Raw genomic sequence first — 16,468 nt, forward strand, 5'->3', positions numbered from 1 at the left:
AATATAACCTATATTCAGAATATTTGATTATTTTTCAAGATTATGTGCCAATAGTCCATTTATTGAGATGAATATACTTTATGCTCTTGTGGTGCTGTGATTTTTAATGTTGTGGTTACTCAACTACTGTCAATAAAACACTTTACAGACATAGTTACTCCAACATTTTGGCAACTCAAAATCATGTATTTAATCATAATTAACATTGATATAATACATAAAAGAGAAAATTCATTAGTGCCAGAAAATTACAATGACCGCTTACACCCTTTAAGACCAATTACCTTGCTATGGCAAAAATGTCAAGTTTTTAGTGTCATCCTTCACACGACATCATGACAAAAGCCACAAAATACTACAAAAAGAACTTGTCCTCTTACACCAACAATTTTCAACTAAAGGATATAATTGGTATTTCATAAATATTAACGGAGATATTGGTTGAAAAAGCACATTAGTTATTATAAGTCTACAAGATGATACATAAAGATAGTTTCATGAAACTCCGGTAATTAGGACGCAAGTCAGGAGCAGTCCCCCTCTAAAATCCCTAGTATTAAAAAAGGAAGTTTGGACCCACCCTTAAGAGCCTCCTTGGGAGGCTGTTGCACTTGCTCTTACAAACTAAGAGCCAACCAAACTCCCAGTTAACACAGAACAAAGGAACAGCACGACAACAACAACAAAAAAGAGCACAAGTCTTTGCAACAGAAAAAGTTCAAACACACGACCGTCACAAAAATAATATAAAATTTTAATTACAGCAAGCATCACCCTAGCAAAACAACAGAAAAAAGCTCATCCATGAGAACACTAGAACAGGACTTACAATACAACACTCTAGATTCCTGCAATAAGGTATGTGCCAAGTTGCAACGAAATACTTCAATCCAAATCTTTCCATTTATCAGCGAAGAATTACGCAACAACCGTTGCTTTCTCTCTTGGCCTGGAACCACTCGTTTCAGTTTATCAGAACCTGCCCAAGCAGCAAATAGGATTAATTACATTTAGGTACTCAGGTACTGAGGTCCGTGTATCTACATACGCAGCTCGATTGTATCTACACGAGTAATTCTGAGAAGGAAAAAGTAAACATACTCCAAGGTCACTCGTGTATTTATAATCAGTAATCTCTAGGCTACCTGTGTAAATACACAAACTCTAGGATCACCATGTAATTACACCATACCTCACAAGATACTTAATTGTAACTAATCTCATCATCAAATAATAGTAACAATAAGTTAGCAAATCTCTTCTTTTGTAACATGACTATGTTAACTCTCGCACCAGGCTCAATGGTGCAAACCCAATTGAACTTTACTCATGTATTTAACCCTTTTATTAGATCTTTACGGTCATTAGAGGGGGGAAAAGGAGGCCTACCTTCTATTCTCAGTTTCCTCCGCATAGATATTAAATCTTCTGAATAGTTTGCAATATCAAACAAAGTGTGTCTTGATCATAATAAGTAGAGGACAGATATCTGATCCAAAGTTGTATTTCTAGATCTTCCACTAAGTGGAAATTTGTGATAAATTCCTAGTCAAGTAGAAGGAACTTCACTATCCCAAAAATAATTTAAAGATTTTTTAGGGGTTCATTGATATTCATCCTTATGTCTTTAATATTTTGAAATTAGTCCCTCAAATCATTGAAATTGCTATTACATCCTCCAAATTTTACATGTTGCTTCAAAATTAGTTCCTCAAATCGTTGAAATTGTTACTATATCCTCTAATCTTATACGTTGTTTCAAACCTAGTACTAGTTAGTCCCTCAAATCATCGAAATTGCTATTATATCCCCCAATTCTTATATGTTGTTTCGAACATAGTCTCAACAAGATATTATCCCTCTTTAGTCATTAGTTATTGATCTATGAGCCAAAATGAAATTGACAAAGTAGTTTTGATTGTCATTCTCCCTTAACTTAAATTATCAGGTATTATATGGCTGCAACACCTTACCACATCCAATACAACCCCGCGAAGCAGGAGAATAGTTCTTAATACAATCAAGGGTCAAGTAAGGAGGGATACTATGTCATATTTACAAAATATTTCGGAGTTGAGATATCATGGTAGCATATCCTATTAAGAAAGTAAGAAACAGTGTTGAGCCAAGCACTCTTCTAGTTACTAATCACTTCTGTAAAAAGAGGAAGAAGTTTATTTTGTGAAATTTCACCAAACGTCTGAACTTTGAGTGTATTGCACCAACTCTGTAAATACCATACCCCCCCTGCCCCCCTTTCTGTGGGGTCCCCACACAAAAAACCCACCCAAAATAATAATAATAATAATAACTGTCCCAGTTTGCTAGCATGATTAGTTTATTAAGCTTAGCGTGTTAGGTGCACCCTGCCCTGAGTGACCAAAACTGGACTTTGTTTTTACTGCAGCCACCAAATAAAATTTTGTCCATACCCTTATTTTTCATTGCCTTCTTTTTTTAAAAGGTTACTTGAGGCAGTGTGTTCTATTCTTCAACTTCACTAACGATAATTTCCAAAAGTTCGGTGGTTTTGTGAAACTCCCCAAAGTTCAAATCATTGAAGTTACAAAGTTCAGGAGGATTTTGTGCAATTTTCCCTTTTCTCTCTTTTCCATAACTCTGTGTTGAATAAGACTATTAAAATAGAAAAACAAAATCAGAGATTTGAACCCATTAATCTTTGCTTTATTTTATTGACATCACAAAGTTAAGCATGTTGCGTAAAAAATGACTACAGTAGTAAAAGTTAAAAACTGTGTTCTATATGTTTCAACTTTTTATATACTTCACAATTGTAATTGAAATGTTATATTAAATGCTGGGCGTTTTTAGACGCAGGACTTGGCACCCAGCGCTTAGACGCCTAGGCGGGCGCCTAAGCGGTTTCTGAACGTTTTTTTTTCTTTTTTCTTTTTTTAATTACGATAATTAAAGATAATTATATATACACTCAATCAAAGATGCATAAATACAAATTATAAGTTCATCTCAATAGTGCAAAACTCATTCTCAACTCAAACTTAAGTTTACTGTTTAATTAAACTTAAACTTAAACTTAAGTTTGCTGTTAACTTAAGTTTATTGTTTACTTAAGCTTAAGTTTAGTTTGCTGTTAACAAAAACTAAATATTAACTTGACTTAAACTTAATATTAACAGTAGCTACTTGAAATCGAGAACTATACTGCAAAAGTCACTTCAACTTATGTTTACTTAAACTTAAGTTTACTGTTGTTACTTGTTCGAGAACTATACTGCAAAAGTCACTTCAACTTATGTTTACTTAAACTTAAGTTTACTGTTGTTACTTGTTAATTAACTTAAAATTTATGTTTACTTAAACTTAAGTTTACTGTTGTTACTTGTTAATTAACTTAAAATTCAGTGAATGAGTTTATTGTTATACTTTGTTACACAAAATATAAAGGGTCAAAGATCGGTGAAGCTTTTAGCTGTTGGTGGGACTCGTGGGAGGTCAAAGACGAGGTGGGAGGTTGAGATCGAGATCGGTGAAGCTTGGAGATCGAAGACGAGCTCGGAGATCAACGACGAAAGGCTTAGACGAGATCAATGACAAGACGTGATCGAAGAGGAGGCTGGAGTCTTCGACAAGGGGGCTTCGACGGGTTTCGGCAGTCGACGAGGGCTTCAACGGGGCTTCGGCAGTCAACGTGGCCACAATAGGCTCCGAGAAGCTTCGACGAGGACCGAAATGCTTCGACGAGGAGCAGAACTTCGGATCTTTGACAAGGCTTCGACGAGGAAATGTGGCGGCGTCGGGTGCGAGAACGCGAATTAGGGTTAGTGGTTAGTGTGTTGTTTGAGTTTTTGGGTTCGGTTCGGGTTTGTTTATTTTGTGCCCGCTTTCTTTCTTCTTTTTTTTTTTTTTTTTGATATTCTTCCTTTTTTTTTTTTTTTTTTTTTTTTTTTTGATATTCTTGGGCGGGCCGTTTAAACGGCCTGCATAACGCTGGGCGGCCGCGTAGGCGCTCCCAGCGTCTAAACCTCGCCGCTTAAGGGCTTTTGAGACGCCTTGGGCACCGCCTCCGCCTAGGCGCCCCAGGGCGTTTTTAAAACACTGTGTAATTGATTTATAATTGACGCATTATGTACTCATACTCATAATATGAAAACCCTAAACCAAGTAATAGACAAGAAGCAAAGATGTCTAATATGGGACATGTAACCGTAAAGGACACAACCATCGTGTCATACGACACAAATAACAGTTTAACCAACCTCCATAGCGGAAGAATAAGTGCAATCCAGATTACATTCAAAATAGTTTTAAGTAATGTAGTCTTTGCCAATATTGATTTAAGTTAGTCTACTATAGCAATATAAATATTCAGCATTGCTCAATATTCAACCTTAGTACATTCAGTTTAGCTGGATATTTAGTATTGCTGAATATTTCAAAATTTCAAACTGATAAATCCAATCTGACAATCTGAATATCCTACAATGAGGTCAAATTAGACCAAGTAGGTTAAAATATTGAGAAATACAGCATATCAAACCGAACACTGGTGTGCATGTTGTTTACCAGAGCTAGATGATACTATATTGAACAATGTTGAACTAATCCATATTAAATTGTAAGAAAGCAAAATTGGGAATATTTTGTTCATGCTTACTGCCGGTTAGTTATAAGCACTGGTTTCATTATTCTTGTTCTTTGGTCATCAAAGTGTACCAAATATGTTGGCTCTGTAGCTCGTATTTTGCCACCATTTAGGGTTTCATGTTACAAGTAGACATAAGCAATAGTAGCAGATATTATTGACTGATAAGAAGCTAGTAATGATTCACAAATGACGTTAGGCAGTTTAACTCATGACTTTAAGGCACAAAAATCAGATAATCACCTAAGCTGTTGCAATTCTCCCCTGCTCATCGACTGAGACATTAAAACCTGGAGGAATGAAGACGACGTCATCCCACTTTGATACGGAATTATCCTGTATTTTGCATAGTTAATAATGAAATCTTTCAATAATCTTATAAGTCAGACAACAGACGAAGTCAACACCTTCATCGAATTGATTATGTCCTCCAAAATCGAAACCTAAAAGAAAGAAATAAACATCACACACAATTTTCCATAAATACTTAAAATCTAAGCGAATCACATAATACCTGAATGTCCCCCCTCCTGAATGCAGGATTTAATTGATTCTGCTGACGAGAAGCCCTATGAAGTGACTCTTCAAGATCCTCCTTTACAGATACGTAACAGTTAGGCTACAGATAGAATTACTGATTGTAGATGATAAAGTATATAGAACCTTTTCACGAACCTTTCTGAAGAAAACTGGGCGATATCTCCTATTCTGGCTCCTCAAAACCAAGCTCCTTGACTGAAATCTCCAAGAGAGTGGACTATCAGTAAGATTATTTTGAAATTACAACCCACAATGAACCTATCTAGCATACAATTCAGCAAGCATGGATGACCTTAGACATTGAAAGGAAAATGGGTACTTTCAAACTGAGTCAGAACATGATGACCATAATGATGACAGGGCTACTAATATGATAAGATTTACAGATAGAAAGCGGCATTGATCCTCCCACAGTGCGAGGAAGAGAATGCAAGAATGCCAGCCTCATTGAGAAGACTAGCTAAGAAGCCTTTTCAATCAACGATGGTGGTGCATCAGTGATAAGATTAATCTGAATAAAAGCTGATTTGGATATCATATATTGTGATTTGATCTTCAAATAATCTGTTAGGATATTGTGAAATATATGCTTTAGTTCAAATCTCATGAATTGACTGAAGAAATATGACACAGAGGACCATGTCTGAAATGAGATTATAATCAAAGCCTTAAAAATTAGCAAACACATAGAATTATTCTATAATTCAACCAACTGAACTTAAACAACTGGATTGTAACATGACAGTTAACATAAAACTTAGGAAGGTTTAATAATAAAAGGCAAGACAAAATTTGCTTGCCACACCATGACTACAATTTACAAAATCTGGCGGTGCTTGGCACTATATACACTACACTTGGATACATGTATCCTATGAGTCACATGTAATAGAAGAAGGAAACCAGGATATCCTTCTATTTGAAAACAGAAAGAACATAGAAATGAAAACCAAGGTACAAACTCCAGAGTGTTAACAAATATTATTTTAGTTTACAGTCATCCAGACCCTCAAAAATGTCATGAGATGGTGGTACATTGATCACATTGTTCCTCTATATAATCAATACACCCATGTGAGTATGCACACGGATGCACACATGCATGTACACATATTGTGAAAATAGATTATCTGCGTCATACCTTATCTGCGTCTCTATCTTCTTCTGTTTAAGGGTTGCCCCCATCAACACTCTACAAAATTTGGATACTTGACAGTTGACACCCATTCCCATTTCCCACATCCCATGTCCATGTCGCATTGGTGTTTGTTGCTCATATTAATCCGAAAAAAGTAATATACAATACTACCTAGTTTCTAATAGTTTAAAAATTCAATATAAGAAAAAAATCAATAGCTATGAGTATCAAAGTTCCCAAGTTTCCACAACAACATCTAACAATTAACAAGCATCATGGTAAGTAGGAGAAAAGAATCAATAGCTATCAAAGTTAAAGAACAGGTTTCATTCAGAAATTCAGTCTTTCTTTAATGCAAATTTATTGGAGTCTTTCTTTCGCAAACGTGTTCCGAGATATGCATGAGAACCAACAAAGCTTTGGATATACAACATGGGGTTTGCTTTTAGTGCCACTAGTATAGTGTACATGCATTGCACGTAGTCATATTTGTCATTAGACAAAAAATTATTAAAAAATTATTTTAATACATATTGATTTATTAATTTGACAATTAAATATTATTATTGAAATTGTTAGTTCAAGAAAAATTTAAATTAATAGTTTTAGTTTCGATTACTATTAGTTTATTAGCATTAGTTTTAGTAAATTATTACTTCTAATGAATATTAATTCAATTTTGGAAGTCTTTTTTTACTTTTCTACACATTTTATGAGTTCTGGGAACTTATCTACAAAATTTGCAATTTTCTGGCAATTTTTTATCTTTTCTGTAAATTATGTGAATTCTAAGGATTTTGCTGCAAAATCTGCAATTTTTTAGGGTTCTATTAGAAATACCTACATCAATGGGGTTCTTTTTGCAAATATGAAAATTTAGGTTAATATGATGTTTGTCATCTTATATGTGTTATTTGTTTAGGCCCGACTAAAATGGGTTGTTTTAGTTATGTGCTTCCTTAACTGGGTCAGTTTGGTATTGTTTATTTTGTTGTATTGTTTTCACTTTTCATTTCTTAGCATTGAGCTAGCCTGGACTGGGGCTAGATGGAATCTTCGTTTTAATATTTTTATTGTGTGTCTGTCAATTTGTATTTTTCTGATGCATTTTTGGGACAATTAAATTAAGCAATTTTCCACATAAGTAATCAACATTTCTTGAATTGCTCAGACTTATTATCATAGTTAAAGTTTACAGGTCTTTGCCTCACATTGGAAAACAATAAACAAAAGACTTCTAGTTATTTATTAATCCACTAAATTTTACACAAGAAAATATTTTTTAAACTAACTCTAAAATCTAAAATTATTCCTAATAAATTATCAAGTCACACTCGGCCTACATCACCACTCAAAATTTTAAACCATTCAAGAGAACATGTCTAATAATGTCCATAAACATTTGAACTCATAAACTTTCAGCATTCCTTGAATTATATAGAGATTGTAAGTCTAATACGGATTAGGAAGGATACATGAGTATGATCACCATAACAATTCTCATATTCCATATTAAGATATTTTGTGCCACCATGTCGAAGCTAACCAACACTCTCCACAACCTGCAATACAGTACACTTGCCTGCATCTATAAGAAACCATCGCCCATGACTCCCGCCATTTGCTTGGTGGAAGGAGTTGATTTTCTTTTGAGCTTCTTAATGAATTAGGTTTCTCACTTTTGTTGGAATTTTGTTCGTAGAATTTCTCAAGTTGAAGGTTGGAGATAGTCAGATTGTAAATGGGTGTGTGGAAGATTGGATAGGAATGAATTTACATCGAGAAGAGTTAGGGGATATTTTGGTTCTCTTCTCAGCCCATTCTCTCTGGTGGAAGTGAGTGGGTTTAATAGAGGTAAGAGTGAATTGGAAGGTCATAAAAACTGAAGGGTAAATAATGAATAGTTAGTGTGAGTAAATGGATATAGGAGAGGTGGATGAATAATGGAGGTAAGTGTAACGTTAGCAATGAAGGCTAATCTATTAGTGGATCACCATAAATTTGATAGACTTGTTATAGCACCATTTTCATCATGCTATTTGCATATTTATTTATCATCATCGTCGTCATCACCATGTTATCATCATCATCATCATTATTTATTTGACTATAATCATGACATTTATATTGAGTATATGTGTGTGTTAATATAAGTATGTATGGATCTGTCAGAGGGCATTTTCAGAAAAAATGTTTTCACATGCTACACACTTTCAGAATGACATTAGATATTAGATTAGATTAGATTAGATAGATTAGATTAGATTAGATTAAAAGTAATTAATTTCTCAACATTGCTAGAGGGCTTATGCACTCTGTGGCAATTCTCACAATGGTCTCACATATGAATTGCTACTATGTCATTTGATAAAATGAAGAATCTAATCCAATTTGGATCAGATTCTGATATATGTTCTAATTGTCATTCTAGCAAGTTTCCATCAATGTCAGCCATGATATACAAGTTTTTGAATGATAGTTTTTTTTTATTGAATTTCACAAAGTGGCCCTGAGAAGCCTATGTATGGTGCTTTATTCTGAGAAGGCTCATGAGCAAGAAAGGTTTCTAATAAACCTGGATAGCAAGAAGCAATTGTAGAAACCCACCATATGGGTCAACAGTTTACACACATAAAACAAACGGACAATCCTCAAGTAAATTTGGACAACGATAAAGAATCTATCCATGGACAATACAAGCCAAAAGCTAAATCAATTCCAGTGTCTAAACATCCCCATGGTTAAGAACCTACTAACAGTATTATGAAGACATGAAAATTGGCCTTAGAATAGAAGGATAATGTACCTTTAATGGAATTTGTTCCATTAAACTGTGATACATCGCAGTTCTTTTGCTACAGTTCGTATCTTTATGGATTTGCACAACTTCTTTATTCTGTTTCCTCTTCTATAGCTCTTGATGGAACTAACCATTCATAGGAAAAGTGAATTGCAAGAATTCAGTCATTTACTACGAGTCTATAACCAATGTGAAAAAAAAATCAGCTTCAGGAAACTGAGATGTAATCTGTCCTAACAAATCTTAGTCAATATTTCTCAGAAGAAATGTCTAGTAACTGCTGAATAGTTGCATAAACCAAAAGATACAAGCAGCATTGTGTATAACCCAAATTAAAGCTCTGTGCTCCTCTCAGGCCGAAATACTGCACGTTATGTACATCATTAATCTTCGATCATGTCCAATTTCAGTGGGAAAATATCAATAATTCAAACCTTGTAGCCCACCCACCCCCACCGCCCACCCACCCCCAACACAAACACAATAAAGAATAAATAAATAAAATAAGGCACTGGCAATTTCAAGCATGTCTTAATCTATGCAAGGTTGAAAATAATGGACCTCTTTACCCCCAGTAAAACTTTGCAATCCTCAACTAGGATGCACTCATCATGAGGAATAGTAGTGTTATAAATTTATTATGAAAAGTTTTCAATTGTAGTTGGAAAAGCAAAGACCCGAAAACAAAAACCTCACACGAATTCCCGACCCATAGTGTAGAAGATATGAGAGAAATGCTTCGGATTTGTCGATTGCATAAATATTTAACCAGATCTTTTATTTTAAAATGAGCAATGTCTTTTCTAAAATATGTATTAAGTAGGAATGTATGATTTCCCCTTGTTCTATATCACCCTCTTTGAAAGATCTTCCTTCATTTGCAAGTTTAAATGACACGGGAGAAAAAGGTCCTCCCCATTTCCTCATCTCTTATGTCTAAACTTGAATTTCAAATGCTAACAAGAAACTCATCCTTCATAAAGTGAAAAATGTAAAATAAACATTAAACATAGAGTTGTTTAGAGAATTCATCGTAAATAGACGGCTTGTACTCTCCATTCTAAAGTACACATTAAGATAATAAGGAAATATATGTCTGGCAACCAAAATGCAAATAAATTATATAAATTATACATATGGAAGAACACGAAATAAACCAAACATATGCTAGAATGATCATGAAAAAGAGCCCCTTGCAAATACTTGGCCTAAAGAACAGCAAGTACAGAATAAGAGAGTAGCACAAAGCTAAAGCTGTATATATAAGTGAGCAAAAACTCTACCCAAAGAAGGAAAAATGCATTGCAATTAAGCACAAAAAAAGGAGATGTTCAAGACTGCTTCTCAAAAGTACGTCCAAAACCATGAAGGAAATTAAAGATATGGTGACAACTTATTTCTCTACAAGCAAATTATAGGACATCCTCTAATAATGCCAAATCACCATGAGCAATTTCAACTGATTATGCGAACCAGAAAGCCAGAAATCATCAATCAGACGTAGCATTAGTGAAATACATATTTATTCTATGAGATCTGATGCAATAAATTATAAATTGAATGAGGTGAGAACCTGAAAAACTGGTACTCCAGGGAAATCCTCAACAGTATCACCAATCTTCTCCTTTTCCTGTGTAACGAAAATTTCATCATTCAAAAGACGGATATAACTGAAAGTCCGCTCAAATTCAAGAAAACAACATGTGTGAGGGTTTCATGTGTGTATGTATGTGAAAATTTGCATAATTAAAACGGTTATGGTGGCTATTTTGTGCGGTTGAAATATTTTATAACTAAAGCAGGTATAGATGACTAACTAACTTTTTCCTTAATCTGGATTATGCAACAAAGACACAGACGATACATCCTATTGCAATGTAGTAGTCTAGTAGAAATCCACTTTTGAAACAAAAGCATATGCAAAACTCCATTTGAAACTTAATACACTTGATTCTATCTCACCATGTTTATGGTTCAAACAGAATAAATTACAAACCTAGATGACCCAACATGCAATTAAAACAGGAGTACACAGATTTTCTTTATCTGACGCCTGAACCTTTTATTTTCCTTTTTTTGACATGTTTATTTGTTTCTTCCTTTTCTTCCTGCCTTCCTTTCTTTCTTCTTCTTTGTTTGTGCTGCTATGAAGGTAGATGAAAATCACACTTCCAGTGAGAATATGAGGTTCATCCAGAGTTTCAACTTGAAGCTTGTGCAGATAGACAGGAATATCATATATCATTGCAGCAAGGTCATTGATGATTGCAGGTCAATTCTAATGGATGCTACTGATATGTCTGAAAAAAACATGGAAGGTAATGGAGTTCTTCCTAGAATTTATGGTTGTTTGATTCTTACTGAACTCATTGAGTTATCTCTTATGTTCAAAGTAATCAGCAAGTTTACCTTTGGAAAACACTTTCCATTTCCCCACAATTTTTCCTATAAAATCAGAAACAGTTTACCTGTAGTCAATTAAACACCTTCTAACGGCCGTAATGAAATATTCCCCAAAATGATTGCGACGATGAACACTCAAGGAAATGCAAGGCAATCCTCAAAGTAAACTGAGGCACGCTCAGACCAGCCAGAAAATCTTTATATTATGTATTCACCTCAAATCATGTAAATCCTTTTGAGAAAAAAAATTAACACAATTAATAAATACATATCATTTGCTCGAGTATTAGATGCTATTATTATGAAATTATACAATCCTATTGTACGCTCTTCATCTTGTTACCTTCTTGCCTACCCTATCTAACCCTTTCAAGCTTTCCATTCCACCACCAATCGCCCGTCTGAACAAAAACTTGATCCACAGAATCTCCCACCCCATCCAAACCTGATGAGATTGGATCCATCACAACCACTAAAGCCATGCTAGGTTATGGCTGAGTGAAGGAATTTACAAGTTAGTTCAGGTTAGGACTGATCCTCAACTCAACTGCACTGTAGTTGCAACCCTAAGGCAAAGGAGTTTCCTGACTGAAAAAGAACTCAATCCGTTTCCATGTACTTAACAATTATCATAACCACAATTAAGAATTAACAACCTTACCATGTCTTTCTAAGAAGTCTTATTTAGTACTTTAACTCCCTTTATTAATGAAAAAATAAAATAAAAGAGAATACTAGAAAGATATCAGCCAAGGAAAAAAAAAGTAGAGGATTTACATCAAAAGTTTCAACAGGATCAGAAATGATATATATTAACTACTAATGATACACTATATATATATATATATATATATATATATATATCTTCATCTTGCAGCAACACGTGCTCAAAGACAACAGGGCAAACATGGATGCTGATACCTTAACAGTGTTTTAAACATAAAAAAACATAGTTGATACAGGAACATACATGACAGGTTTTTCTTGGTGTAAATTACCTAGTATCATAGTGATAGGGAACATTCCCAATTAAGATGATAAAAATAGGTGAACCTTAGGGTTAACTCAAATGAATAACAAGTTTACATATATATTATATAGTTCTAACTTCTAACTAATGCGCAAAAGAACAGTTTATGCATTTCCAAGCATCCAAATACCCCATTAATAAATGCCGCGGAACAAACATTTCTTAGATGCATCACATTATCAGTATTGTATCATGACCAAAGGATTTAGATCAATTTATGCAAAAAGGATGCTTTTGCAAAGCACAATAATTTCAGGAAAAATTCTTCAATGACCCAAAATATGGGACCAATAGGGGGGACAAGTGATGTGTCCCCCTCCTATTGGATAATGAGTTGGCCATCATTAATGATGACCAACTCATTATCCAATAAGAGGGGGACACCTCACTTGTCCCCTTTATTGGTCCCATATTTTGGGTCCCTGTAGCAAAGCTCTAATTTCAGATTCCATTGGTGGAAGTATAGTATAAGCAACTGGCTCTAAGGGCTGCCAGAGCACTCACCTTAATGGCGTTTGCAACCTGATGAGTATCAGGAATAAGCCTAAAAGCGACCCCATCAACTTTAAGTTGGAATACCTGCAACCACATCAAAGGGGGTGAAAGAAGATAAGGCAAACCAAGCATATTGAAAATACGAACAAAATAAATTAAAAAGAGATAGAAATAAAAGGAACGAAACACAAATGAGCAACTACAACAAAGGCCGCATATTGGATCAGTTTCAAGCTTTTAGACCAACAATGAACACAAATGAGCAAAGTAGCAAATGCATTAGGAAATGTGGCAATGGCTTCAAATTCAATAACTTCTCAGATTCAGAAAAGGGTTTCACAACAACTAAGTGCAACTTTTTTCAAGATTACCAAGATTTCCATGCTTTATTCTTTTCAGAATTTGATATACATGTCTAAGCATGATATAAATAGATTACATAATGAATTGTCCTAGGAAAGGAACGGATGGTTAGCTATGATAAATGAGTCAATCCATATACATTGAATATTCTGGTTCTTTCAAGGAAACTGATCCGCTTCTAAGATCCAGACCTTCCAAATAAAATTAGAATATCTGATCAAGGGACCATCACCCAGATGAGGCTGGATTCAAATCAAATGGATGAAGGGCATGGACAGAAAATGGAGGCGGTAATAAATATCATTATAATATGAAGTAGTAACATAGAACAAATAGAGACTAACATGAACAAGCAGATCAAGGTCGGTATGAGCTTAAGTCGGTATGAGCTTAAGTATTTGATGTTCATTGTACATTCGTATCTAGACTCCCATGTCTCCAAAGACTGGTGTAGACAGGGATATACGGGAAATACACTCAAGCAAGCAGTACTTCTATTATGAAGTAAACTAATTACTAATAAAAATCAGGGTTATTTGCGGATAGACTCTTTGTAGTTCTATTGGTGCTGATAGACGGCCCATATTATTTGTGTGGATAGACCCTTGAGTGTTTTTTACTCTTAAAAGAGAAAAAAGAGTTCACTCAGTGGGTCTGTCTGCACCAACAGAACTACAGGGAGTCTATCCGAACTTTGGCTTAGTACAAAGGGCCTATCAGCAATTAACAATAACAATTATCACTTACGTAATCCACATACCTACTTGAGTGCACTATTTAAAGAAATCTAACAAAAGTAAACTGAACTTACGACTTATCTTTGTCCGTTGGGAAATTGATTTCATTTAAGAAAGTGATAGCAGGTGGTAATAGAGCAAATAAACTATATTTACAAAACTAATTAATCTCAGAATCCCAAAAACTGTAGGACCTCATCACTACTTATGATAAGAAAACAATTCTATACATCAGACCCTCTATTTTAGTATTCGCAACAATGTCAATATAAACATAAAGCATATAGGGAGAAAGGCAGATACTCAGGAATTGTAAAGTATATGTGGAAAGAGGTATTATAAGCTTGTTTCCTCTTTCAATAGACGAGGTAGTCCAAAACCATCCTACATTCATGTCTTGTTTTAGAATTAAAAAGAGTTAGTTTATCGACCATATAATATTTTCTTGGAACTAAATCACGGAACTTGCCGTTGAACTTCAGAATATTAATAAGACAACAATGACCAATATATAGCTGAAATCATACAAATTTTAACAGCTGCAGATATTTTCAGTGACAAGTACTGAAATTGCGAAACACAACCACTTGAATGCATAATCCTTAAGTATTTTAAAGTCATGACTCCAACGCAACGCAACCAATTGCAAAGGTTCAGAATTGTAACATTGATAGATATCTGGTTGAAATTATACACATTTCTAATATATGCAAATTTCTAATAACTCAAGATATTTCCAACGTAGATTACTGACATTGGGAAACGCAACCAATTAACTGAAAAACGCATTATTCAAAGTCACAGAAACTAATAAAAATGGTTCAAAAACTTCGTCTGCGTCAGACAGACTGAGAAGTAAGTCGGACACAGAAAACTAAGATACTAAAAAGCTCACATTTCTCAACCCAGTAAGCCACAAACTAAATTCATGCTTACCACACCTAGATTAACAATTTATTTTCAAAATACATTTAACTAGCTCTAATATATGATTCATACATTCATAATTCAAACTACGTGCCACATAACACATTGTTTCCATTCAATTATCTTTAAAAAAAGATTTTAAAGATACATAAAAATGTTAACAATCGAGATACCAAAAAGGAAATGATCCCATTTCTATTGCACACCCAAGATACCCTTCTTGAAGAAGATAAATCTGTGCAATTCTGATACTAAATTTTGCAATTTTACACAAAAATCATGAAATTCATTTGTTAACAATTGAGATACCAAAAAAGCATAATAACATTTGGTGGCGGATTTATGTATATTTTAGGGGTGAAGTTGCATGCCTAAAAATTTTAAATTTGCATCTAGAAATTGTTATAATGTTTACAATTAACTCCCCCCATAAACTTTTAAAATTGCACCCCAAGACCAAAGCTATCTAAAAATACTTTAAAAAATAGTAACAATTTCGAATTAGCCCATTGGAAAGTAGAAGCCCACTTGAAATCCCATCAATAAAGAGTATCCATATGCATTTCCATCGGGGAACTATAGTCTTATAATATTTTATTTTTAGTTTTAGGTAAATAGACACTTGTTCTCCGCTCCACTAAGGATAATTTTCTGCATCCGCCACTGATAACACTGCCCGAAAAAACTTTAAGAATCAATCTTTTTCCCCTTGCATTCAAAAAGTTCCACCTGAAAGCTGGGGCAAGTTCTTTTATAGGGTTTTGTCAGGAAAGAGAACATGGGGAAATGGAAAAAAAAATTAATAGAAGAGTTTTGTTTTACGTATTTACTGACAGAAAGAGGTTTAAAAATGGCATTGCAGTATGTGGATCTTGTTCATAAGTCGGGTGTTTTTCTCTGAATTCCAAATTCCATCGTTGTTTCATGCAAATCATCCCAAAGTTCAGGGGGTTTTCCTGAAATTACTAAACTTTGCATGTCAATTTGTCGACGATTTACACACCAAAAAGCAACATAATTTCAAAAAAAAAAAAACATTCTTTCTCACCTTGTTGAGGGCCACAGGAACAACTCTCGACCCCTCCCGCATCTCTCGACTCACCGACCTCATCTGATCAAGAAGCGCCTCAGCATCCTCCCTCTTGAAACAGAAAAGCCCTAGCGATTTCCCCGTCCTCGCCCCCGACACCAGCACGAACTCCTCGGCCGCGTTGCTGAGCGCGTAGACGGGGCTCTCCTCGATCTCCGGCGTCGACATCGCCAGGTCGAACCTGTGGGTCTCAGAGCTCGGCAGGGAGATGTGGGCCCATGGGAGTTGAGTTCGGGGCCTTAGGGTTGACTGGAGGAATTGGGTTGCTTGGGCCTTGAGGTTTTGGACGAAGGAGGTGAAGGGGTTTGGTTGCTGACTGGG

At 34.9% G+C, this 16,468-nt stretch overlaps 1 protein-coding gene across 1 annotated transcript; it reads right to left on the reverse strand.

The window, feature by feature from the left end:
- LOC109826679 (protein TIC 22-like, chloroplastic) lies at positions 676-16,315 on the reverse strand. The gene is made up of 8 exons (XM_020393700.1): positions 16,106-16,315; positions 13,040-13,114; positions 10,676-10,732; positions 5,300-5,359; positions 5,139-5,219; positions 5,032-5,067; positions 4,868-4,914; positions 676-979 (listed from the first exon to the last, which is right to left on the reverse strand). Exons 1-8 carry the CDS (start codon positions 16,313-16,315, stop codon positions 973-975), a joined length of 573 nt encoding a protein of 190 aa, XP_020249289.1. The 3' UTR covers positions 676-972.

This window comes from Asparagus officinalis, chromosome 10 (genome assembly GCF_001876935.1).
Source record: "Asparagus officinalis chromosome 10, Aspof.V1, whole genome shotgun sequence".
Lineage (NCBI taxonomy): Eukaryota > Viridiplantae > Streptophyta > Magnoliopsida > Asparagales > Asparagaceae > Asparagus > Asparagus officinalis.

Coding starts and splice junctions, on each gene's coding strand:
- LOC109826679 (XM_020393700.1), bottom strand. CDS start 16,315: ATGTCGACGCCGGAGATCGAGGAGAGCCCCGTCTACGCGCTCAGCAAC. Junction 10,733..13,039: donor AGGTTGCAAACGCCATTAAG/GTGAGTGCTCTG, acceptor TTCGTTACACAG/GAAAAGGAGAAGATTGGTGA. Junction 5,068..5,138: donor TCAGGAGGGGGGACATTCAG/GTATTATGTGAT, acceptor TCTTTCTTTTAG/GTTTCGATTTTGGAGGACAT.